The sequence below is a fragment of the Onychostruthus taczanowskii genome, unplaced genomic scaffold (assembly GCF_017590055.1).
Source record: "Onychostruthus taczanowskii isolate IOZ18803 unplaced genomic scaffold, ASM1759005v1 scaffold34, whole genome shotgun sequence".
Classification (NCBI taxonomy): Eukaryota; Metazoa; Chordata; class Aves; order Passeriformes; family Passeridae; genus Onychostruthus; species Onychostruthus taczanowskii.
The window spans coordinates 5501503-5527473 of record NW_024500794.1 but is presented as its reverse complement, the minus strand read 5'-3'; the positions used below and the strand labels follow the sequence as shown (position 1 = coordinate 5527473).

Sequence of the window (25971 nt, the reverse complement as noted above, 5' to 3'; positions counted from 1 at the left end):
TTAACCAGCCTTCTGTCTTCCCTATGCTTCTGCTACTGTGTGAAGCATTTTCTGGCTCAAGGGAGTGGCCAATGCACTGGGAGAGGCAATGGCAGTGGTTCATGCCAGAGGCTCTGCAGGACAAGGTGTATCTTACTGCCCATACGTGTGGAGTTGACTGATTTGCAGGATACTGATCAAGAAAAGACCTAAAAACTATGGCCCTTATATGTAATGACCCAGCACAGACTTTCACAAAGAAAGGAGGTTCCATGGTCCTTTGGCCAGAGTTCCTGGAGCCATTCCTCTGCTCCATGTGTGACCCCTTGTGCTCTTGAGCTGGCTGCCTTCCTGAGCTGGTGGATGTGTTGCAATGCGTGACACGAAGGTGGCTTTGCAGCAATGCTGTGTGCTCACTGCTCCCTCCTTCCAGAGGAGAACATCTGGTTTGCCTTTTGATGAGGTAATCAGGGGAGGTATTGATGCAGCCAGCATCTTGCAGGAAGTCAGCAGAGTCTATGAATTTGTCTTGAGCTTTTTTGTACTGCCCTTCCTGGGCCAGAGTGGAACCATCTACAAAGTAATGTCAACTTCTGTGGTACTATGTGCTGAAAAACAGCTGAAGAAACCAGCCCTTAGGAAAGCCAGATGCTTTCCTCAGACAAAGCTGAGGGAACTGGGATGAGAGAACAGACTGGCAGGAAGCCAAAGCCTTTTTAAAGAGATGCAGCCTCTTCAAGAAAGGGAACAGGAGATGGAGCGTCTGGGAGGAAGGAACATAGGCAAACAGGATGATAAGGATTTGGCAAGGCCAGCAAAAAAAAGGAGTGGGAGCTGTGCAGTATGTCCATGGGTAGCACTGCCAACATCAAGTTGCAGAAGCCACTGTCTCGTGCCTTTTTCCATCCCTTGTTTTGTATGCACTGTGAGGAGGAAGAAGCGCTCTGTTGTGGTTCAGGTAAGTCACCAATGGCTGCAAAAAGGCAAAAGGCCACAGAGTAATGCTGGTAGCCTTCAGAGCTGAGGCTGACAGAGGTACTTAGTGCTGGACTCAACTCTGGTACCTGGCTCCCCTGTTGCCCACAGCCAGTGCCATCACAAATACTTAAGGGAGTCCTGTAGCATCAACCATCTGCTCACATCCCTTGACCTCACCCCCACAGGGAGACAGAAGTGCTGCTGCATCTCACCTACTGTAGAGCATGGTGAGCAGTCCACCTGCACCACAGCTCTTCTGCCACGACATAGGATGGCAGAAAGAAATGTGATTCCCTCAGTATTTGTGCTTCTGTCCGGTGAAAAGTGGGCTTTATTTGGGCTGTTCAATTTGCCATGCTCACAGCTGTGCAGTAAAACTTATTAAAACTGACAGTAGTCCCCAGAGCAGGAAGCCAGAAAGGTCTTCCCCACATCACCAAAGATACAACAAGCCTGATGCTTGTCTCACTGAGATGCTTAAATCATTATACTGAAATTAGTTTTTAATTATGTTCATTTTCTTCTTTGGCCCCAGGGGTTTTCTTTGCCTCACATTTCCAGAGGCATTCAGGGATGAGACCAGTGTCTGGCAGGAAGAGATTCACTCCCAGAGTCACGAAGGAAGCTCAGGATAATTCCTGGCCTGGGCCTTGGAGAAAATGTATCCCTGTTGAAGAAAGGTGTGGTTGGCATCAGAGCTGGTGGGCTCCTGATTTGACACTTGAGACAGGAAGGAACCAAGGAAAGGTGGCATGAGTGTTGCCAGGAAGGCATAACAAGAAAGGTCACTGCTATGTCTTAAGATTGACTATTTGGGGAGTAACAGAGAATAACTGGATCAGTGGCTTTTGAGATTGAAAGGCAGCATTAGTCTGGGATGCATCTTCTACATCCTGTTCAATGTCATACCTCAGAAAGAGGTACATAGCAGCTGATGCTGACTTTGAAGAAGTACAGTTTTGAATCCCTCACACCTTGAAATTACTACAGTCTTGTGAGCCTTCCTTTGCTCATAAGGCAGAAGGTCAGGTGGCAAAATACTGCCAGGAGATGACATTGTTATGTTAATATGAATTCATTATTATCATTAGATAAGGAAAAACTCACTTCAGTGGCTCATTCAAAGGCTCATGCAGATTTGGGATACTTGCATTGGTCAGAGAAAGAACTGATGAGCCCATTCTTGTTAGATGAGACTCCTCACAGCCAGGTGTATTTGCAGGTGTATTTGACAGCCAGGGTCTGCCAAATCATCACACACTTAGCTGAAACTAATCAGATTGCTACTGCTGTCCTCTGGGTTGTCCACAATTCCTCTTTGTAGTTTTCTGAGTGTCACCATATCAGCAGCCTGCAGGCTGTTGATCCTTCCTTGAAATGCTGGCATTGATTAGACATTCTTAGGAAAACATCAGCAACAGCAATAAGCTGCAGACAAGCTCTGTCTTCCAGGGGAGCTGCCACCATGGGCAGGTTGTGCTGGCCCCAGCTGGCACTCCAATCCCCCTCAGAGAGGCAGACTCCAGGTGCACTCCCTTCTCTTCCCCAGGGGGAAGCTCCCTGTACTTAGCCCCCACAGTGGGGTCCAGCTGAGTATCTGGCCAGGCCAGCCCAGGCCCTAAGAGACCTAAGGAGGGTTACCTGGAGAAATGAGATTTATCTGCAAGGCTTTGCTTTGTCCTTGTAGTCTGGCAAATGTGGATTTTAATATCTGAAGCTGGGACTGTTAAAACATGTCCAACAGCTGCTGCAAGGTACCTGCAGAATACTCACTGAGCAGAGTCACCTGCAGAGCAATGGTCTTTGATGGAGGGTGAAACCCACCTTCTCCATAAATTCCTTGCCTTTCTAGGCATCATCTTTTTTTCTTATGGAAGATTGCTTTATCTTCTGCCCCATGGCCCTTTGTGCTCTTCTGCTTAAACATTCTTGCATGATCTGGTGCCTGTTGTGCCTCTGACAAGGTAGAGTGTTTTATGGTTTCTTCTCTGTAATTTACAGTGTAAAACTCAACATAAGAGCTTTTGGTTTTAACTCTGGATGGCTTCAGTTCAGTGTCTGGTACCATTTAGTATTTCAGTAACTTTGGTAACCTGTGTTTTTGGTCGTAGACCTGAAGTTTAACATGTGCAACATGTGGCACATCTGTCACAAATGGGGAGCCCCAGGTACTTGTGGAATAGCAAACTGTGGCATATGTGGGCTCAGTGGCTCATTCATCTGGGTTCCTGCAGCTGAGCCATAGCCCATGGCTCTGTGAGCTGGGAGATGGTGGATCAGGGGATAAATGATGTTTTTCAGTCCGTTTCTCAGGCATGCTGTAAATGTGTCTAGACAGGCAGCACTTGGATGGATGCCTTGTACCTTGTGGGGAGGTGGGGCTGATCTTCCCAGTGTGTGTTGCCAGCTCTCCTTCATCTCCAAAGGGTCTTAACTCTCCTCAGCCGTGGTGGAGCTGCTTCCTAGCTGCTCTCTCCTTTACAAATGTCTTCCAGCACAGGGCACCTGAGGTGCCCCATTGCAGCTGCCTGGTGGCAGCACACCCTGCAGGGCCCCGAGCTGCACACCTGCCCAGCCCTGCTGCCACAGCAACCTGTGGCTGCCTCCGAGCTCCCTTCTCCTCTCTGCAGGACAGGAGGTTTCTGCATTATCTGAAGGCTCTTCTAATGTAATGTCAGCATGTAAATGAGTCCCTGCAGAATGCAGAGCACAGCGTCACAGCTCACCTCTCCCAGCCAGCTGTGGAGTCAGGGAAAACAAAACACCAAGGAGGAAAATGTAGAAAATTAAGGTTAGTAGCAGACATTGAGCAGTTGGAAAAGGAGAATGCAGATTACTCTGCGGTAAATAATGAGAGGTGGTGTGTCTTGGGGGGCCCTCATCAATCTCTCTGGTTTGCTGGAGAGTGTGGAGAGGCATCAACTGCGCGTGCCTTTAATTGCTTCTGTTCCTTGGCATTTTCTATGGGATTACCTATGTCTGTATTGACAGAGGAAAACAGGGCATGGTACTCAAGCAGCACTTGAGGGAGGAGGAGACAGAGATTGTTTTGGTTCCGAGTTGAGTTTTGTGTGTTTGTTTTTTTTTTTTGTTTTTTTTTTTTTGTCCCTAGTTAGTTCTGTGATCTGTTAGTTAGATCTTAGTAAAGAGAGGACCATATGTTTAGATACAGAATTTTCCCCATCCCTTATAGCTGTGTGGACACCAAAATGCTGCTTAGTTTTCTGCCACACCTCCTGTTCTTACCTCTATCCTGAATCATCTTGGGGATCACTCCTTGAATAACTGGTTCAAATACAAGTAAGATCAAACTGACCCCTGAGAGATGCTAGGCCAGGTCTTGAAATGGACCTAGTCATCCTTTAAAAGATCTTTCTTTTAATTTTCTCCTTTCTGACAATTGTTATATAAAGCAACTGGACAGTGATCTCTGTTATGAAGCATCTTAATGAGAATTACTTGAGTGGCAATCTGTCCACAGGTTGGTTTTCTTGATTTATTCCTCCCCCATCCTGTGTGCTGAGTGCCTCCCGTGCTATCCAGCATCTTTGAGCAGATGGAGTAACACTACAGCATGTCTGCCTGGTGTAGCTGAGAAACTAACTGACTGTATTTCCAGAATTCATCTGCTGGAAGTGCTTACATCAGCCTTTGATTTCTTTTCCAGTTGCAAGGAAAATGCAAGTAATGATAAAGACTTCTTACGGGTGTCCAGGTGGACAATAATTTTTAACAGGGAAAGTGTTAAGAGGGCTACAGATGACAAAAGGTGTATGGAAGGAGGTACACTAATCACACAGATACCAAAACTTCCAATTACACTTGTGTTTTATTGGGTTAAGGCAGTCACAATGCAGTATGGAGGGCACCTGCCCAGGCAAATGACACACGCTCTCCACAAGATCCTCCTCCTAAAACCCAGACAAACCAAAGCAGCAGCTAGAGCTCTGCTATGTGCTCTGGAGGCAGAGAACAATGGCTTTGGCTTCATGTTAGGAAGAAAAGGAAGCCCTTCCCAGATGGAGAAGCTGTGGCATGGACACAGGCAGGAGCAGCACACAGAGTTACACCCAAAGCTATCAAACGAGCACGGCTGACTGCACAACTAAGCCAAGTCCTGGGAGTGAGAGCTGAAGCATCTGATCCAGTACAGCAAGGGGGCAAAGTGGGAGAACCAAGTTGAGGCTCTCTGGCCCATGCCAGGTTTGTCTGTATGAGGGGAAGAGCATTAGAGTGCCATGATATGACACCAGCTTATGGTACATCAGGACTTGTCTGTTTTTTCCATCCAAGAACTACTGGAGATGACTTTGTAGAATACTGCTAGGAAAGGAGACCATGGCCAGGCTGTACTTGGCCAGCTCCTGGATGCTGGGGTATACAGATGCCCTATGTGATGATAAGAGTATTGGCAAGAGGCATCAGGGAGAGTCCTGGGGCTGATCCCAAGGCAAATGTCTCCTCTTACTGTGAGGAATGTTATGAAACAGCTCTCCTCCAGGTATGGGCTGTAACTGGAGTTATTCCAGCAGCCAGGTGGTACAAACCCTAAATCTAGCAGTGCTCCTGTCAGGAGACGAGCATAGCTAAAGATTGGTTCCAAAGAGATCGTGAACAAGTTTTGAGACAGGGTGCATGCAACCAGCTGAAAAAACAGGTTTGAATCTATGGCAGCTATCAAGAGCCGTGTTCTCTTGGTGGCCCCAGTAGATCACTGTGCTGTGTGGTAGTTAAGTAGTGGCCAATCTATCTCTGGTCCTTGGGTCAGGAGGAGATGGGACTCTGGGGTAGTGTTGCACTTGTCATGTGAGCTGACCTACCCGAGGGAGAGCAGCCACCTTGCAAGGAGCAGTAAAATACAAGCTGGCAGCACAAGAGAAGATTTCATTTGCAACTAGGGCGATTTTCTCAAGCACTTAGACTGACCCAGTTTTACAGGCAAACGTTTTGATGGAAACAACAGGAAAGTTGTTATTTCTCCATCAGTGCTCCTCTTCTAAGTTTCCTTGTCCAATCTTCACTCTTGGCTCCTGACTGAAGAAATCAGGATCCTTATCAAAGAAGTCCTGTCCTCTTACTAGGACTGCTGTGCATGAGCTGGGTGCCTTCTGCAGGCTGAGGTTCCAGCTGTGGGAGGGCAAATGCATTTCCAGCATGCAGGCAGCAGAGATGAGGGATGCCATCTGCGTTTGGATCGCGTGTGCCCTGCAAGCCTGTCAGCTCCCAAGAGCGATGCGCTGTGGATGTGCTGCACACCCAGGGCTGTGCCCAGCACTGAGGGACTCACTGGCTTGTCCCTGGCTTTTTCTCCTCCCAGGGGGCTGCTGCAGACCTGTGCAGCCCGGTGTGGCCCCACAGTCAGCAGCAGAGGATCTTGAGGAAGGCTTTGCGGAAGTCAGTGTTGAAGGTTGTGTAGATGATGGGGTTGAGGGCACTGTTGACATATCCGAGCCAGGTGCTAGCACTGTAAAGCCTTGGAGGCACGTGGCAGGATGGGCAGTGGGCATTGAGGATGTGAATCAAGAAGAAGGGCAGCCAGCAGACTATGAATGCCCCTGGGTTTAGAGAGAGGCAGAAAACAATCCATGAGTTTAGAGCAGCAACTATTTGGAAAGGGGCCTGCACTGGTGACCTCTCCCTCCAGCCCCTTACTATTTCCATGAGGTTTCTGTATTTCACAAACACTGAAGACCACGTTTATTCCTGACACAGAGGGATTTGGCAAAAGCTTGGGCTCCTTGGGACCAGCTTTGTGAATGTATGGGGCTTCAGAAGTGGTCTGATGGCAGACAAAAGCAAGTGGCCACAACTTTGAGGGAAAGCCTCAGCCGCTTTAATCAGTTAGGATTAGGGCTGCTTTATTTCCCTGCTACTACTGAATTAATGGGTGGAACAGTGCATCTGGTGACCAGAGCAGGTGACAGGGACACCAGTCTCCTGGCTTCTCTACCCAGCTGTATGAACTGGTTCCTCTGCAGCTCCTTGCCTCAGTTTCCACTTCTGTAATCAGATCTAAGAGTTTCTGCATGTATAGAAACTTAGGATTGTTCCAGCCTTGTAATAGTAAAACAAAGGAAAAGGAAAAGCAAAGGTATTGGCTGTTGCTCCCTCTAGTAAGGCTTGTTGGCCACTGATTTTAAACACAAGGGTAACAAAGCATAATAAATAAAATACTAACATACGTGGGTCTCAACATTTGGAAGCATTATTTTAGATCCCTAAATGTCCTACTACTGTCTCTCCTGAGTTTGTGAAGTACTAACAGCTGAAGCCAAGGCCCAGCTTGCATTTTTAAAAATCTCATTATTGTATTAGGAGATTCTGTGCTCCTGAAGTCCCAAACCACCACCCCTTGCACCCCACAGGCAGAATGGCTCTCACTCACCCAGGACAATTGCCAGCATCTGTGTAGCCTTCCTTTCCCGCAGCTGGATCAGTCGGGGCTGCTGCTGGGCCAGCCTCAAGCTGCTGATGGTTCTACCACTGCTGAGCCTCCGTACCTCCACTGCTGGCTTCGTGCTCCTCCTCTCTTCCCACCTGCTGGTTTGGGTAGTCCCTGGTGCCTTGGTGAGGGATGCCTCGTGGCAGAAGCTTCGGTACCGCTGCAGGCTGAAGACAGTCAGCAACCTCCTCTTCGTAGACATCTCCTGGCCTGTGCATTTGAGTGGGAGGCAGGGGGAAAATGTGCCTTGGCATCTGTTTGGCAAAGCTTTCCTCTCCATGTGTTCCTGCAAAAGATGATGCCACAGAAGATCTGGAAACCATCCAAACTGCTCATTGGGCCAGAGGATGATGAGGGAAGATGTAAGAGTTATCCATAGCCTCACTTGCCTCTTACATTGCACCATGTCCTCCTGCACTGACCTGGGAGTTAACCAGCAGTTGACAACACTTTGCCTCCATCCCACCAAGGAGAAGCATGAGAAGAGTAAGAGCAGGAATACCTGCTCTGCTAACCTCTCATCTGTATTTTCCTGTTGGCCCTGCTCCCCTCAGTATCCCCACCCTTTCAATGTAGATTTACTGTGCAAAGATAGGTAAAAGGAGTGGATATGCATGATCAGGTAATTCCTTTCAAACTGTTGTGCTGGTTCCCATGGTTGCAGGTATTTCATCTAGAAAGGTCAGTGGAACAAATGTTGCATGCACCATGAGTATTTTGACCTCTTAAGTCTGTCAGATGAAGAGGGGTTTTTTATTTTAATAACAGATGTTAAAACCTGTGAAGCCCTGAGAGTGAAGCTTCATAGAGCAAAAATCAATAAATGAAGACATCAAAATCAATAAATTAAGAAATTATGCAAAAAATGAAGACTTATGCATGGCTGAGAAAACCCTGCTCTGAAGAAATACTGAAGAAGGCTGTGCTCTTTTCTGCTTGCCACTTCTAGTGGGCAAAGATACACAGGGGATATAATCTTTCTAGAGGTCTGGAAAGGATTTAACTGGAGCTTCTGCGCCTCAGATATCATGGTGTATGAGCGAGGGATGGGATGAAAACATGTCATGTCCCTCCTTATGCTTTCTGCTCTGTGTTTTAACCCTTTGAGAAGAAGAGACGATGCATTCCTCTCCTTTTTGACAGCTTCTGCTGGGTTCATGTGGCTCTTACTTGGTGCGCATAACATGGTTTGGTGCTGGCGCTCTGGCTGCCCTGCTGGGTGAGGGTTCGCTTCTTTTGCCTCTGTCTGAGCACGAGGTAAATCCGGACATAGAGCAGCAGGGTCACCAGGAAGGGGAGGTAGAAGGACACCAAAGAGGAGTAGATGATGAAACTAGGGTTGGATATGGAACAGACACTGGGATCCCCTGGGGAGGAGAAGAGAGAGAGAGAGAGAGAGAGAGAGGAGTGGCTGAGCTGATTTGGTTTAGTACAAGGAGGCTCTGGTGTGTTGGCAAAGCGAGACAAAAGGTGGCTGGGGGCAAAGGCAGTCTAGGGAGTGCAGATTATGCTCTGGCTAACCCAATTACCTAAGTGATGCTTAAAATGAACCCAACACAGGACAATCTAGCAGTAGCCAGCACGCATCTGCCTGCTTTTCTGGCTGACAGCTCTGTTCTCTTCTCTCATGTCTACTGCCATCCTTTCTCTTACACCTTTCACAGCCTCTGAGCTGTCTAGATGTACAGTGTGCATCCACCCCTGTCTGAACCAGGCAAAAGGGGGCAGCAGAATTTCCCACTCCCATCCCTTTCCTGCCTCAAGCACTGCAGAGAGGACAGATGGGGAACAGAGGCTTCTGCTTGTGACCCAGTGAGAAGGAAGCCTCCCCTCCTACTCTACGTCCAGGGACACTGTGTTGCCCTAGCTGAGGGAAAGGTAAAAGACCAACCTGCTTCCAAGGTGGAGGCTAAATTGTTTGTCCTCCTCAAGGGATTAGTTAAGGAAGCAGACAACCAGTTGGATAGGGAGGAGGTCTCTAACAAGCAATGCTAGTATGCAGTCCTTGATGTTTAGAAATGTGTTCTGTATCAGAGTCAAAACTGTGCTTCTGAACCCGTTGATATCGGCAAGATGCTGTTAAGTCTGGTGTGTGTGTGTGCTGTATGTGCTGCACGCTTTGCTCTGTGTGCTCAAAGTGATTGTTTGATGGGATTCTGAAGACCTGGACACCTTGATGGACATTGATTTGGCAGTAGAGCAGGCAGGCTTGCCCTTTAGAGTGATAGTCAATGTCTGCCTGAGCAAATGGCAAGTTTATAGACAAGAGCACATGGGGATTTTTCTCTCCCTTCATGGTGTGCTTTCCAGTTCCTTAAAATTTCCTGTAACTTGGCAAATCTGCAGGACCCATGTTAAATGACCTGCCCATACACAGGGCAGCTCCACTGCCAACCCCTGCTGTGTGCTATTGTTCAGGATATCACCTACCTGTAGTATTGAAGCCAAAGAGGAGAGGGCATGACACTGCAAATGCCAGCATCCAGACTATCACAATCATGAGAGAGACCCTCCTGCAGGAGCTCTGCCCGGTGCTGTACTGGTACTGAACTGGTTTCACCACTGCGGTGTATCTGCAGACCAAACCAGCTCCAGGAAGAGGAGAAGGAGGGAGGGAAAGGACCAGGTTTTTAAAGGGAGAAGTGAAAGCAGCACAGGGAACATGATGGTGAATGTGGTGAAGAAATAGAAGAGGAAAGTAGAGAAAATCAGATGATGGAATCAGCAATTTGTAGAAATGGTAAGTGAGGCATTGGGGGGAGGAACAGAGGAAATCAGAGTTAGTTGGTATCAGTGCAGAGAAATACTCAGCAGAACTCACAGCATGCCAAGCTACAAGGTTTGGGCTACCAGATGGATCAAGAAACCCGAGGAAATCCCTAACTCCCAAGCCCCTAGAGTTACATGCACTGCTGTGAAAGAGCACTCTCTGAAGTAACCACAAACTACTAAACTCTGTCTCAGCTGCCTGGTCTGGTGTTAGCCTGACAGGCAGAGGGTTGCCTGGGGGCAGGTTGCCAAGGACCTTCAGTTGCTGGGGTGCTCCAGGAGATGCAGCTCAGCAGAGCAAGAATTTGGAAGGCACAGGAGTTTCATCTTTAGGAGAGCCTGGGGGCTGCATCTTGCAGACAGAGCCAAACTGAAATGGGGATACAGATTCCCATGGAGGAACACCGGACCAAAGCAGCACTGAGAGCTGCCTTGCATTATTATCCTTGAACTACACATTACAAAGGTATAACATGCAGTATTTTTCCCTTCTCTCATTACTTGGTCCCAGTAGGATCACATGTGCCAAGGTTTTGGCTCCCAGCCCTCAGCATTGCTTAAAATAGGCTGTTTTAAAATGCAGAAAAACAGAGCAAAGCTCGAGATTACACTGCAATAATCTTCATCTCTCTCTGTAAATATGGCAGGATTTTGTTTATTAAAGCTTCATGAGTGAGATCTCCAAAAGGAGAAACCCTCTTTCACACTCAGTGTGAGTTGGATGAGCAATTGTGGTTCCTGCCTTTAAAAAGCTTGAGGATGTGGTTGACTGTCTACTGGGGATGTTTTATTGCTTGTGTCTCCCTGCCCTCCAGTGCAGACCTCTTCTTGCACAACGTGAGCAGAGCCACAGTAACAGCAGTAGTGGCAGGGACAGACCTTCAGGGGTTTGTTGTCCTGAGAACACTGATGCTGTCTGTGCTCACTCCACTTCTTTATCCCTGCCCCACTGCGGCACAGGGCTGACCCCCATATCCAGGCTGTCCCCCTGGATGCTGCTGTGTCTCACCTGTCAATGCTGATGGCACAGAGGTTCAGAATGCTGGCTGTGCACATCATTACATCCATGGTGACGAAGATATCGCAACAGATACGGCTGAACGTCCAGACCCCTCCGGTCACCTGCACCAGTGACACAAAACTGTCAGCCTTGCTCTGCACCAGCTCCTGACAAGTTATGTGTGAGGAGCTGCTCTCCTCCAAGTATCTCAGCAGCTGGAGGAGCTCCACAGTGACAGGCAGAGGGAAAGTGAGGCACCTGTGTTGCGTGCAAGACAACACAGCAGTAGGTCATGGAGAAGGAGCCTCACTTTAATTTCAATCCTTTATGTGTTCTTGCAGAGGGAGGCAGGGAGAAGAAACAGCAGCTATCCCTTCTCTCAAGGCCTAGCATGAAAAAATGATTTAAATTTGATATCACTGTATTTATCCTTTCATTAATGATTATCTGAGAAAATCTAAGGGCTGAAAGTCTTTCTCAACTTAGTTGTCAGAGTGCTCTTGCAAGGCAGCGAGCTGGAAAAGTACTGCAAATTTTTTGCATTTATGTATGAAACTGAGATCTGAGACTGAGGCTTCTAAAAAACCTTACTTGAATTCTTACCTCAGTTACAGATTTTGATTATTAGATCTGAGTGCGAACTCACAGGCTACTCAGATAAAGGGGCTTGAGTTGCTACCAAGCTGTTCTGGTTGTTTTGAATTTTTAATCCCAAGTGTGTGGTTGTGAAAGCTCAGCCACAGCCAGTCTTAGTGATGGAGAAAAGTGGGTTTTGGAGCAGGCACCAAGTTCTTGACAACGACCTTTTTGATTGACAAGCTTGTTCCAAGCACTGTGTGGCCCTGCTGTCCTTGGGGTTGGGATGACAGCCTGATTCCGAGGGAGGTGGTCTGCCTCTGTGCCCACTCCTTGTAGGAGATGGAGGGCAGGCTGCCTCCTTGTTCAGCTGCAAACAAACCCAGTCCTGTGCTGAATGGGAGAGCAGGAGAGAAAAATGAGGGAAAGTCCATGCTTGGGAGAGAGCCTGGATTTTAGCCTTCAGCCCTGTAGATCCTGCTATTTCAGCTGGGTGCTGGGAAGTGATCAGAAACTGCCACTATTTTCTGGTCTCTCTGCTCACATTTAGACAACATCTGGAATACTGCACCTGGTTTTGAGACATCAGTAGAGGAAAAACATTGATAAACAGGAGTGAGTCCAGTGGAGAGCCACCAAAACAATTCCCAGGGGCTGGGGCAGCTGTGAGCACCAGCTAAGGGAGCGGGACTTCTTCAGTCTGGAAAAGAGATGGTTTTGAGGGGTGGGAGACTAACAGCCCTCTGGTGCCTGGGAGGAGATAATTGAAAAGGTTGAAGGCAAGTTGCTAAGAAGATGGAGGTGGGTTTTTCACAGCAGTGGTGTGGTGAGAGAACAAGAGGCTACAGGAACAAGCTGGAAGAAAGGTGCAAACTGGTTATGAAGGTTACTCTTCTGACTACAGGGACAGTGGGACAGTGGAGCCAGTTGCTCGGTAAGTCTGTGCAGGATCCATCCTTGAATGGGTTTCAAAACCCATTGAAAAATACCCATCCCAGACCATACTGATACTGGAGAGGGTGCCACAAGTAAGCTTGGCTTCTCAGGCAGTGGGTCAACCCTGCGAGTGTTGGTGCCTAGGAAGGATGCAGCCCTCTGCAGAGAAAAGCACTTGTACAAATACAAAATTCACTCTGTGATAATTGTTTAGGAAATAATCCTGAGAAATGTAAATGGTTTTGATAGTGGCAGCATTCCCACACATGGGCACAGAAACTTGCTGAGGCGAGCTGTGTCTTTAGGGTGCTCTCTGGTGGACCCAGCTGCTACATTTCAGAAATCAGGTATTGAATGAGGCAGTCTTCCATTAGACTCTCTGACCCTGAATGAATGCAGGGGAGGGAAATGGGAATTGGCTTGCAGAATGCAGAAGGGGACTGTGCTTTCTTCTCCAGTCCTCTTGCTAATGGTGGTGCTCCTTTATTTTCTTATAAAAAAGTAAGTAAAGGGGAAAAAGTCAAACCAAAACCATTGAGCTTTTCTACACAGTTAGGTGAGCTACAAGACATGCAGATTGAAGGCTGTCCATCTGAGATTAGGGACCTTAATAGGTAGGTTCAGCTTCCAAAGAAACACTACACTGATTTTATTTTAGTTTCATTTTGACATCTGCTTGACCATCCCAAAATATATTAAAAAAAAATGCTGGAAGCCTTTGCAGTGGGACCCAGTAAGGGATGTTTCTGCAGTTTGAGGCAAAAAGCAATGCAGTTTCTGTGTGAGCTGTGGAGTCTGAACAATATTTCACCAAGCCAGTGGCAGGTGCTCACATGAAAGCCAGCTGCTGCTAACCCAGCAGATGAACAAGCACTTAACTGAGGGAGTTTCCAAGGTCCTGAGCATGTTAAAATGCTGAGCTCAAGAATGTGAACCATTAAAACTGAAGAAGGTGCTGGTGCGGATGGCTCAGAAGTGAGCCCTCTCAGGATGATGCTATCAGATCACGCCACCTGCATACTAGACTGTGGCTTGTGTAAATGGGTGCTTGACAGATCAAAATGTTTGGGCTTAAAACCCATTCTCACTTCCACCTGCCCCTTCTGAAATGGGGAGTAGCTCTGCTGGAGTTGGCAAAGTAGTTAGTATTTACCTGTGGGGTATATGAATCCAGAATTTATCCCAGAATTTAATAGTGAAGAAAAGCCTTTTTATTATATGCCTTGTTCAAAATTTTTAAAATTCTGTTTCTGCTCTTCCTTTTATTGCTCTGTTCTAATCATCTTTGCTACAGCAGCTAGAACCTGCTAGTCTGCATTCCTGGTTTTCATTGCTGGCAGGGTACTTCTTCTTTATCCCTCTGGTGCTTTTTGTTCAGGAATCTCAAAGGATATCCCAGGTATTAATTGAATGAATCCTCACATCTGCCTGGGTGAGGCGGATGGTCAAATATTAATCTCTTACAGCTGATGAGAGCAAACTACAGAGAGATGAGCTGATACAATCTCTCATTACCACTCAGTGATTGTGCAGCAGAAGAGTGTCCAGGGTGAAATCCTGGCTCTATCAAACACAATGCTCAAGATCCCTACAGACTATTTAGGCCAGGTTTTCACCCAATCTTCCTTGATGAACAGTCTGCTTTATCTACAAAATTGCAGTGTTATGATATTTAACTTCCAAACTCTATAAGAAGCTTACCAGTTTATGAATGCCCAATGATTATTTTTTTAAACTTACACTTATCTACCACTCTCCTGAATTCTTAAAACAAACAACAGAATCTCCACAATTCAGCTACGAATGGTGATGCCACATTGAGGAGCACATGGATGGGAAAGTAGGAAACCAAGCTGCATCAGGCAATGGCAGGCATGAAAGTAGTGGTGCATCTAAGCAGGCTCCCTGAAGGTTTTGTGTTTGAGAGCTGATGCTTGGGGCTGCTGCTGGCTCCTGCAGCTGTGAGATGGCTGCTCATGGGTTTGCACAGTGGGAGTACAGAGAGCACTCGTGGTCAGGACTGCTGAGCTGCGGTAACTCAGCTCTGTCCTCCCTCTGACACCGTCCAGTAGAGCTCCTGGAGCACACAGAGCAGTTGAGGTCTCACTGCTCCCATGTGGGAGACAGGATGAGGAGACAGTGTGACTCCCACACAGTCTTAGCAAATTACACCTCAGTGACAACCTTCTCCTGAAGCTTTCTTCCCCTTTGGAGGTAGAACTGGATGTTGTGAGAAGACTGAGGAGGATGTTCCCAGCCATGCTGCCGCACGCCCTCCTCTGTCTATGCAACGACTACATGGCATGATGGTGTTTAACACCCTCAAACTCCAGTGGGCAGGATGCCCTGATGCCACTGCTTTGGAAACCTTGGTGAGCTTCAGCAGCCAGGGATCAGTAAAGAAGAGGGCAGCAGTACTGGTGTGTCAGACCTACATGTTGGCCCCAGAAGATTGCTAGACACACTGCTGAATAGCACTTCTGTGCCAGACACCTCCTTAAGAGGAGATGAGGATTTTGAGGCTGTAAAATGTTCCTGTTGCCTCTCTGTCACAGTCTTCCAAAAAGAAGAAAGAAAGTCTTCCCATTTCTCAGAAAGAGACATGGTTTGCATGATTGATAAAATAACACATTTCGTGGCCATTGATGACTCTAAAAATGGAGTGTAAAGCACAAACTTCACAAGCAGCACTTAAATCTGAGGAATTCATCCACCTTAAGCTTCTCCATAAATAAGGGCCAGTTCTGAAGTCTGGTTTGTCAAACCTTCAGTAGATGGATAGGTATTCTACACAGTTTTAGGGACTGAATGACTATTTGGCAACTTCCAGGTTCATGGTGTATTGAAGCATGATGCTATTTCTACTTCATTGATGGCATCGCTGATCCCTAAACAGCAGCAAATATTGAAAAATCTTTGGGGCTTTTTGGACTGTTTTTTAGATCTTAGTCTTGCTGGAGTCCTACAGCCCAGTCCTATAGGAAGTCCTGTGCAATGCCAGGGTTGGTAGTTTGGGTCTGGGATGCGTATGAGTTTTCTTTGTTGTTTGGATGACTCTTGCATCAGCTGCTTTGATTATCCAAGCTCCACAGAGAGGAATTAGTCTTGAATGGGTCTACAAACACTACTAGGACATGGACCTACTGTTGTGCTCACAAATAATGACCAAGGCATTGTATGGGGCACAGGCTGCTCCACAGATGTGCCTCAGTCCTACCCTATCCACAGCAAGAGTGAGTGCCAAGTATTTTCTAAAGCAAAGCATAATGTGATTTCATTAAGAACTGGAATGCACTTGAGATGATAGACTATTCCAGTCTGAAATAAAACTTGACTTTTAATAATATTTTTTAGTTGCAATCAAACTGAAGAGTCTAATTCTATCTTGCTGGGATGGCTTCCCACGCACACACTATACCTTTTTTTTAATAATTCCATGTAGCACACCCAAGCAGTACACAGCCTGTAGGACAGCTCCAGGGCTGTTCCACACAGATCAGTCTAAATGTTGCTACAGCCTTCATTAGAAACAAGACTACGCATGCAGTGGTGTGGTTAAATTCTGCTGATCATTCCTGAGAGGTACTCACCTCCAGGTACACCATCCATGGCATCACCAAAGTAGCCACCAGCAAATCTGCCACTGCCAGGCTCACCACGAGGTAGTTGGTTGTGGTTTGCAAGGTGCGTTCCCTCAGCACAGCCAAGCAGACCAGCACGTTCCCAAAGATGATGGCCAGAATCAAGATGCAGTAGCAGAGGGCGTAGTAGGCGTGTGAATGGGGCAGCTCAGGCTCTGTGGTGCTGTTTGCCCCACAGGGAATGGGGTCTGTTGTGTTAGGATGGCTGCTGGCTCTGGTGAAGAGGGCCATGGGGCTGCCACTGCAAAGAGAAAGGACTGAAAATCAGAGCTCTGCAATGACTGTGGAAAGCAGTACCCCCTGTGGGTATTGGTATGATTTTTATACTTTCTGTATGAATTCTCCTTCAAGCCAATCAGAAAGGGTTTTTTTTTCTGCTCATATACAGGCAGAGTTTTGCTTAAAGACTTGCTTGGCCTGTTCTGTTCTTCACTGAATCTAAACCACGAGAAGAATGCAAGATTTCACCTCCTGTCTGCATGTGAAAGGTGCATCTTACCAACCAATGCAGCTGTTTGGAAAGCGGGCAATGGTTTTGAGAAGCACCAAAGTCACACCACAGTATAAGTCAGCCGGGCAAGAGTGCAGCCTGAAAGGCAACAATTTGAAATGATGAGCAAGACCCAATACAGCTACCCAAACATACCAGGGCTTGGCCAAAATTTGGAACTTATATCTTTTCTTCTAGGAAGTATCCTCTTCTTTCTCTCATCAAAGAATGTCTTCAATAAGTTCACACACTCAAGTGCTTGGCAGCCTGGCAGCAAGCACCACCTCCAGAATTCCTCCTTTCCTGCAGCATGTCCCGACCCCTGCCTGCCTTGTAAAGGGTTGACTGCTGGTGCTATTCCCATTCCATCCATACCGTACTCTGTGTTTTCTATGCCTGGCCAGAAGATGTGCTCCCTGTGCTGAAAAGCAAACCAGCTTGATGTTTGGGATGAAATAATGGAAAGATGCTTGCAGGGTGCTCTGCATTTCTTTTTCTTACAATAGATTCAAGTCTGTTCTCGATAACCTACCCTTCCTTGATTTAAGAAGAGGATCTTTTTCCAGAAATATGAAAGCTGCTGTACCAAGGTTGCTCCATGACATTTAACGGCTTGTATCTTTTTTTTTTCCTTTGCTACTGCTCCTGTTGCTGAACTCATCATCAGTATGACAGGTATGAAAATCAAGGACAAAACATTGCAATGCCAGTGGTATAAATATTACTCTGTTTCACCTCACCCCTTGAACAGCAGCATCTGTGATGCACAGCTGTGCAATGGGTATCAATTTCTCCAGCCCCTTGGGATATACTCATCCTTAAAACTGTTGCCAATCCCCCCTGATGCTTGGTAGCTGGGAGAGGACAAGGGCTGAATGAGATGGAAACTGAACTTCCCCATGTCTTGTGAACACAGATCCCTCAGAACAGGGGTGAAACAATCTCTTATGGCTTGTGCTTGTCTCCTCTATCTTTCTTCTGCCTGACACTGACAAAGAAGTTAAGCTTTCCACCGGATCACAAAGATCTCTTGTAGCATGACTGCTGCTGCTGGGTCCAGGACTGTTCATAAAACAGTTGAGCTGCAGCAACCCAAAGACAGGATTCATTTTACTGTGTCCCTTGCACACAGTTCCCACTCTGGGAATTCTGTATTGTCTGGAGCAAGGAAAGGCCGGTACTGTAGTGCTGGAAAAAGCAGCTGCCTAGGTGATAAGCAAGGCCAGAACGGGGAATGAACAAAACATCACCCATAATATACATAACCAGGAGGCGCAAGGCAGCCCAACACACAATTTGGCTGTTGGTTTCCTGTCTTGTCTTCTGTTTCTTATATTCACGAGCACTATTTTCGACTCTTATCCCAAAGTCAGTCTTCTCTACCAAGATCCCTCCCAGCCCCACCAGACCCCTCATCCCTGGACTGTCCTCAACGCCCCCCCCCCGCGTCCTGCTCACTCCACACCGGGACGGGGTGCCGCCAATCCAGGCACCTGGATACCCTCATAGAGAGCTGGCAGGACACCCACCACCCTGGGTAACGGGGCGACAAACTGCCATGGGACAAGGGGCGCAGCCGTGGGAAAGAGCAGGGGGAGGGGAAAGGGGGGAAAGGGGGAGAAAGGGGACGCTCCTCCCGTGCGTCACCGCTTCGGAGGGGTCCGGGTGCCTGTCCCGGCCCGGATGGCAGGTCCAGGTGCGGGAAAGGGTTCGGGGTCCGAGCGTGGGGTCCAGGTGTGGCGGTGCCTTTGCGTTGGTCTCCGGCTGCGGGTGCTGCTCCGCTCCCGCCGCTCCGCTGCTCCCGCACCCGAGGGACAGCGGGAGCTGCGCCGCTCCCCGTGGCGCCCCCGGGCCCGGCTGCCGTGTGCCCCGGCGATGCCGCGGGGGGCCGGGGGCTGGGGAAAACCGGGCAGGGAGCGAGGCGGGGAGCCGCGGGAAAAGGGACTGCCGGCACCGGGCGGAAGGGGAGCGGGAGGCAGCAATCAGGACTTACCCCCGCCCGTCGGGCCGTGCCGCCGCCGAGCAGAGCTCGGTCCAGGTCCCGGTCCTGATCCCGTTGACTCCCGGCCCGACCCGCTCCCTTCTGCCGCCTTCCCGGCGCGGAGCCGCGGGGCGGGACCCGGCTGGCCACCTCCTCCCGCCCGCCCCCTGCCCCGGGACCCCGCGGTGCCCGGCCAGGGGCAGCGGGGCCGGCCTTGCGCTGCCCGCGCCCCCCTCGGTGCCGAGAGGCTGCCCTGCTGCTGAAGGGGCGCGGCGGACGGCGTCTGGGCGAATTTTGCCGCCGGGGTCCGCAGCAAGGGCGTGCTTTGCTGAGGGCTGGAGCTGCTCCTGCCTGGAGGCGAAGCGGGGCGCCGGGAGCCCGGGGCGCCGGGAGCCCGGGGCGCCGGGAGCCCGGAGCGCCGGTGCTGCGGCCGGGCGCGGGGAGATGCCTCGGCCGGGGCTGATTGCCCAGCAGGTAGAAAGTTGTCACTTAAAAAACAAAAAAAAAACAAAAGCAAACCAAATCCCAAACCAAAAAAACAAACTGTTGGTCCTGCTGGAGGATATAGCTGCCAGGCTATGAGACCAAATGACCTGTGAAGGGCTCTCCAGCCCCTTTGTTCCCTTGGAAGCCCCCAAACAGTAATGGACTACATTACTGTGCTTACATTAGATTTGTACAGCCCAACTTCTGCCATCAGCTGAACCGTACTGCTCTCTTTTGGGGAAATGCACTCGCTAGCGGTGCCTGGGGCAGTCAAGGAAGGGGGGAAGTCCTCCTACCCATGTCCAGCAGAGGCTTTTTTGCTGTGAGCTTGGAAAGAGTCCAACACAGCCTCACTTGTGTGGTTAAAGCTGGAGGGGAAAGCACACACCGTCATGCTTATCCTGACTGGCGAGGTCTATGCAAGTCACAGGCCGGGTTTGGATGCCTGGTGAACATAACTCCTCACAGCGGGGCTGGCAGAGAGATGGTGGTATTTTAACTTCATTTTAGCAGTTTTTAAATGCAGTTTGTTTGTGGGCAATTCCCAAAGGAGTGTGGCTGGCAACATGCTCACACTGGCTCTAGGGTGATGGGGCAGCAACAGGCCTTGCTGCTGTCAGCTGTTCCATGTAGCAGCTAACCACAGATCAATAAAGAGACACTGCCTGCCCCTCCTCGAAGGTAAGGGAGATGCAGCAGGGGGAATGCACTGCTATAACCACAAAATCACCATTGCTTTGCTTCACATTTTTATCTTCCAGTGCTGAAACTTTCCCTTTGCCTTGCCTTGTGTGTCAGTGGATCCCCTGGTTGGGTCTCCCTTGTGAAACTTGTTTCTTGCTTTTAATTATTTTCATCGCATTTCTTAATATTACTCTGACTCCAAGAAAAAAAAAAAAAAAAACCAAAACAGAAAACAAAACATAGACTCACAGGATCATAGACTGGTTTGTGTTGGAGAGACCTTAACACTCATCTAGTTACAATCTGGCCTTGGACACTTCCAGGGATGGGTCATCTACAGCTGGGCAACCTGTTCCAGGGCCTCATCACCTTACAATATCTTCCTAATATCTAAACTAAACCTATCCTCTTTCAGTGTAAATCCATTCCGCCTTGTCCTGTCACTAGGTGCCCTTGTAAAAAGTCTCTCTCCATCTTCCTTGCAGGCCCCTTTAGGCTGGAAAGCTTCTACAGGGTGTTCTCTTGTCCAAATGTAATTCTCCAAAAATAATCTAGTTGTAAATGCTTCTGTTCTATTGAAGCTCATTATTCTAAGTACTCCCTCCTCAGCTCCTTCCTGCAATGGCTCCCTTCACACCCCCTTGTCTGGTTTTCCCAAGACTGGAAGCTCTTTGGGGAAGGGAATTAATGACTTTCTTGTGTTTGCTTTGCAGCAGAGGTCTTGTGGAGCAAGATAATAATCTTTGCGATAATTTAATTTAGAATAGATTGCACCACACACAGAGGCAAGGCTGAATTAAAATTGCATAAGCAATCTAGATTGTGATATTTTCAGTGGGTTTTATTAACAGTACAACTTCTTTAATACAGTGGTTAATGCAATGTCTCTCTCATAGAATTCTCTCCTTCTCCCTACCCCAAAATCAAGTGTGTGGTGTATATTTGCCCTTGTTAAACACTGGACACGTTGCAAGCCTTGGTTGTCACATCATGGTATCACTGGAGCAAGGCAGAGAAACAGGTCAGTAGTAAGTTGTTAGAACCTCAAAGTGAAAGAATATGCCAACAGACATTGCTGAAACTCCTGGTTCTCCCACTCCTTCACAGGCTTTCTGTTCCATGTGCAGAAAGGGGAGAGGTGCCATAGTTCCCAAACCTGGTTAATTCTCAGCCTGTTTCTTTGTGCTCACCTCCAACACCAACTCCTTTATTCTCCTTTTCAGTCCTATGTGTCCTGCAGCTCTTTGGTAAAAATTTCAAATAACTTAGAAAAATGCCAGTGTTCCCTCTTAATATTTCTCCACCTCCTTGCCTGTCAGTCCAGATGTTCCTCTGTGCTGTTTTTCCCAGTGAAGTTTTGTGCACTCCTGTTCCCTTGTGCATCTCTCCAGCCTGTGTTCGAGTTTCTTCCTTTGGTTTCCAGCCACAGTCTCAGCATCCTGCCCAGTTACCAAACCTGTTTGTCCTTCCCTACTAACGCTGATTCCCAAGTTCCTCACTCTTCACTTTGCCATCTCTGGCTGTTTGCTATGCTCTCCACTCCTGCAGCTTAAAGGATTGTTTGCAAATTTTATTTATTGTGATTTCACACCACAGTTGCTGTCACTACAACCAGTATTTGAGGTGCAGTGTCTAAAATGTGCCATTCAGGTGGAATAAATCCTCCATCCTACTTCCTGCAAGCCAGGGTGCCCTCGTGAGAGTGTTGTTAAAATGCTCTGTATCCATGGGTTTTTTCAATACCTGACTGCATAAATACCTAATTTGACCTCATGACTGACCCTGTTTGGAGCAGGATGCTGGACTAAGCACCTCCTGGGTAGTCTTGCCAAGCTGAGTTATCCTACACTGACATGAAAATAATCTTGCCTGCTGGATGTGAAGTAAACAGAACTTTTTTGGCTGGCACAACCTGCAAACTTCCAAGAAAACTTTAATTCATACCCATACCATCTAAGCAGGATATGCCTGCTTGGCCTCAGTAGCTTTAAATTTTTTACAAAACTCACCTGTTTCACAGTGGTGGCCAAAATGGAACTCAGTCAGCTTCAGGATTATCTATGCACAGTAGCTTGCAGAATCAGTACAGACTCCTTGGAGAAGCGACCACAGCTCATGTCAGATAAGATTCATATTCAGATCCTGCTGATACTGATTCCCTTCTGCCCAGCCTTTACCTTCCCTGTCCCCTCTGCCAGCAGTACGGAAAAAAGGTGGCGCATCCCAAACCTGCACAGCCCACAGAGACGTGGGTTTAGTCCACAGGGAGTTTTTGCCACGCATTTCACATCTGCAATGGATTTTATACAGCAAAACATTCTGACTCCAAGGGTGGGTGGTAACATCATAACTCTCTCATCTGCTGGTTCGGTATTAGACTGGGACTTTCAAGTCCAAGTCCTCCTGCTTTACCTCAGGCATAATCTGGTTTAGAGGAGCTCTCTCTATTTGGCAGAATTGTGACTTCAGGCACTGTATCCCATAAAGCAGGCTGACTGGATAAAGCCAGCATCCTGCCAAATTCCTCTCTAAAATTACTGTTTTGATCCTGTTTTGCTTTAGTTAAATTTTGGTCATGTTAGAACACAAGTTTTGCAGTGTGTCACTGGAAGGATGGATCCTGCCACTGTTTTCTTCTGCATCAGTATTGGGCAAAAAAAAAAAAAAAAAATTGCTGCTGCTCATGAGGAGAGGAGATGGGGGCTTTAAAATGAGGAGGATGACTTCTGCAGGGATGTCTGACAGAGGAACGGCTGTGGAGGGGGCCAGAGGATCATAATGCCATACCTCACCTTGTGGTGTCTCCCCACAATCTTCACACTGCGCCATGCCCAGGCAGTCCAAGGGGCTCATCCAGATGAAGCACTTTCAGGAGATAAGAGAGGAAAAATATCCATGTGAGAAAAAGGGCATCAATTTTCAAAAGTGCCATTATGCTTTTTGGAGTAACCCATTCATATTTTCATGCCAAGAAGCCATGTGGAGCAGCAAGGCTGTCATTACCTCTGTCCCTCCTTCCTTCCCCAGAAAATGATCCTGTCTGCTCTCTGCTGCTGGGGCTCTTACTGTGCCCTCTCGTGAGGCACAACCCTTCAGTAGCTGGGGTTGTAAAGTCATTCATCAAAGTGGCCCTAAATCTCAGAGAGGCTGGTTATGGTTCAGCACCTGCTGCAGACACCTCTAGGGCAGGGAGGGGGTCTTCTTTTCCTTCTGCACGGGACAGCTCTGCACTACTGGAAGGGAGCAAAGCACCCTGGAGGAAAGGCTGGTTGTGAGAACATGGCTCAATTTGAACAGGAGGAGGTGTTCTACAAGGCAAACCCAAGTGCTAATGCTCTATTATCTTCTCAAGCCAGTGCCCTTCCTTCCCCCATTTCTCCCCACTGCCTCAGCTTGAGGATCCTCAGCAAAGAGGATCCCTCCTTAGCAAAAGTCTGCTGCAGCATCAGCTCCTTCTGTGGTGTCTGTGCTCTTCTTCTTCCCTCCAACCACCTCTATCCTGAAGGGCTTTTGTGGTCTTGGCATCATCAGTACTGATGCTTTTTATTGTACATCTGGGATTACTGCTCCAACCTGGCAGTCTGGCTAAGGGGTGTTCTCAGATGCTTACAGGAGTATGCTCATCTCACCTCACATCTTTAATCCTCTTTTTCTGTCTGAGGCAAGAGGCTGTGTGCACACATGCGCATGCAGGTGAGTTGAAAGGGGTTTTTGTGGCTTCCTCTGTCACTCACTGGCCTCTGGCCCAGTGTCCACCCAGAGTTACCTTTCACTTTGGCAGTGTTGTCACCCCACAGGCTGTTGTCACCAGGCAGTGGCACTGGCCACCTCTCCTTTTCCAGCTGTGGTGTGACTGAGCAGCAGACATCTGTGTCCCCAGGGAGGATGCTCACCGGGGAGACTCAAAGCTTCCTAAATGGACTTGGACAGTCCTAATTGCCTCTGACTGAGATGCCTGTGTATCCCACAACACATACCAAGCACTTAAGTCTTACTCAAGAGTGTTGCCTCTGCCAAATTTTCACTTTCTAGCCTGGAGGCATGACCCATGAGTAGTGCAAGAACACTCCAGGAGATTTAGTTTCTATATGAAGAAAGACAGCAGAAGATTCCATTTCCACTTTTTTTTTCAGAAATTGTTGTTCCAGGAGCCTGGGCTGCTGCCTTTTTCTTCCTCATGCTGCTGGTTTTTGTGGGACTTGGAATAATGTCATCCTCTTTAGGTTTGCTGCTACTCCCCCTGTCGGACTTGGATCACTGGGCTCAAAATTTTCTCTACAATATGATTGAGATGGTTCAATTGTACAAGCCATGTTTCTTTCAAAGAGCAATGAAGCTAAAAACATCTCAACCATTTTTACTTAAAAGCACTGGAATGCTGAGCTGAGGCAAGGCCAACAAAATTATGGCCCTAACAGTGAGCCAAGAAATTAGGCTGCATTCTGGTACTCTTCATTATAGCTTTCAGAGGTACTTCAACTGCTATGTACAGACATATCACAAAAAGATATCAAGTGAAAATTGTTGGGGTGGATGCAGCATTTATGCATTTCCTTGCCTGTGAATTGAAGTGTCTCTGCTTTCTGTCTGCCTTGAAGTCTTACCTCCTCCAGACCTCCCCTTTCTTTCCTTCACCCCCTCAAGTAGCTGCCCTGAGTCTTATTCATCTACTTGCCTCAGTGAACTTTGCTTTACCTATGGTTTCTTGTGAACTTTTCAATGCCAGCCTCTATTCTGGGCTGTCTGCTGGGACAGAAAATGTTCAGAACTGCTGCTGCCTCCCTGGTTTTCTCCCCTGCATCCCTGGAGCGCACTAGAAGACGTGTAGCAGTGTACGGTGTCGCTCAGAATAGCATCTTCCTGTCACACTGCCATTTACATGCTGCTCAGGTTTTAAAACCTCACACTAAGTGCTTTTTCCTGAAGAAGCAAACAACAGCCTCATCAGAGTCATCTGCAAAGCACTTGCAGTAGCACAAGTGTTATGTTGCTCCAGGCTAATTTATTTATTTCTATTAAGCCAAGCCCCTGAAAGCCAGAAATCAAAAATTTCTGTGTACAGTTATTTTCAACTTTGGGGCCAGGACTTAGTTGTGGATCAAGTACTGTGGGCCCAGGGCTGTAGTGCCATGGTAGCTGGGCCACCACAGCTCCTTGGAGCCATGGAGTCGTTCCTTGTGGCTGGTGTCTTGTGAAGAGGAGCAAAGAGCTTTTGTGAAGGAATATCTCACCATGGAAAATCTCCAAAAGCCAAGAGCCCAGAGCATCTGTCTTGCTAGATCTGATGAACAGCAGATATTCTTTCAAACATCTGAAAACCTGTAATACTTTCACTGTCCTCCTCCTGCAGCAGCACTTACTGCTTGTTTGCCCAACACCACTGCAGAAGGTATGACCTTCTTCTTCCCTCCTTTTAATTATGCTGCACATAACAACTTTCCATGCCAGTGGCCTGATTCCTGCTGAACATTTTCAGAAGTGTTAAACTGGAACTAGAACACAGGGGAACAAAATGCCTTTGTTGAAACTCTGCTCCTTAAAGCTGAAATCTCCTGTGGTTTAGAGCTCATACTCAAAATTTGACAAGTAATTCCTCGAGGAGGAGCCCTCTTCTTTTTGGGGAGGGCTTAGTCTGATGTGTCCCAACCCAGAGCTGAGATTGCACATAAAGGTAACAGCTCATGAGCAGGTTTGGGGACTGAGTGCTCTGACCAGCCCTGAGGGTCTGTGGGCCCTGCTGAGCTTGTGTGCAGTAGCAGGACAGATCACTTGGATTATTTCAGCATCCAGGAGAGCCAGCTGAGATGAGCAACATCCTGACCTGGGCACTGAGCATACCTGGAGTAAGAGAAACCCATTTTCCAGTACACAGGCAAGACCTACAGTAAGGGATGACTGCAGCTAGAGTGGCGGAGACTTTGTTCCTGCTGGTGGCAAGGGAGATGGGGACCCCAGAAGGGCACATGGGGTGATGGCACAGAGCAGTGATGACAGCCCACAGGCCTGTCT

The 25971-nt window shown here is 48.0% G+C and overlaps 1 protein-coding gene across 1 annotated transcript; it reads right to left on the bottom strand.

Annotated features, from left to right (window-relative positions):
* Positions 1-6121: 6121 nt before the first annotated feature.
* Positions 6122-18886, bottom strand: DRD3 (dopamine receptor D3). Its single transcript, XM_041410923.1, has 7 exons — positions 18805-18886; positions 16271-16562; positions 11178-11290; positions 9830-9972; positions 8570-8766; positions 7343-7685; positions 6122-6512 (listed from the first exon to the last, which is right to left on the bottom strand). Exons 2-7 carry the CDS (start codon positions 16550-16552, stop codon positions 6316-6318), a joined length of 1275 nt encoding a protein of 424 aa, XP_041266857.1. The 5' UTR covers positions 16553-16562; positions 18805-18886; the 3' UTR covers positions 6122-6315.
* Positions 18887-25971: the final 7085 nt, after the last annotated feature.

Coding starts and splice junctions, on each gene's coding strand:
- DRD3 (XM_041410923.1), bottom strand. CDS start 16,552: ATGGCCCTCTTCACCAGAGCCAGCAGCCATCCTAACACAACAGACCCC. Junction 11,291..16,270: donor CATGGATGGTGTACCTGGAG/GTGAGTACCTCT, acceptor TCACTGGTGCAG/GTGACCGGAGGGGTCTGGAC. Junction 9,973..11,177: donor TGTGCCATCAGCATTGACAG/GTGAGACACAGC, acceptor TTTGGTCTGCAG/ATACACCGCAGTGGTGAAAC.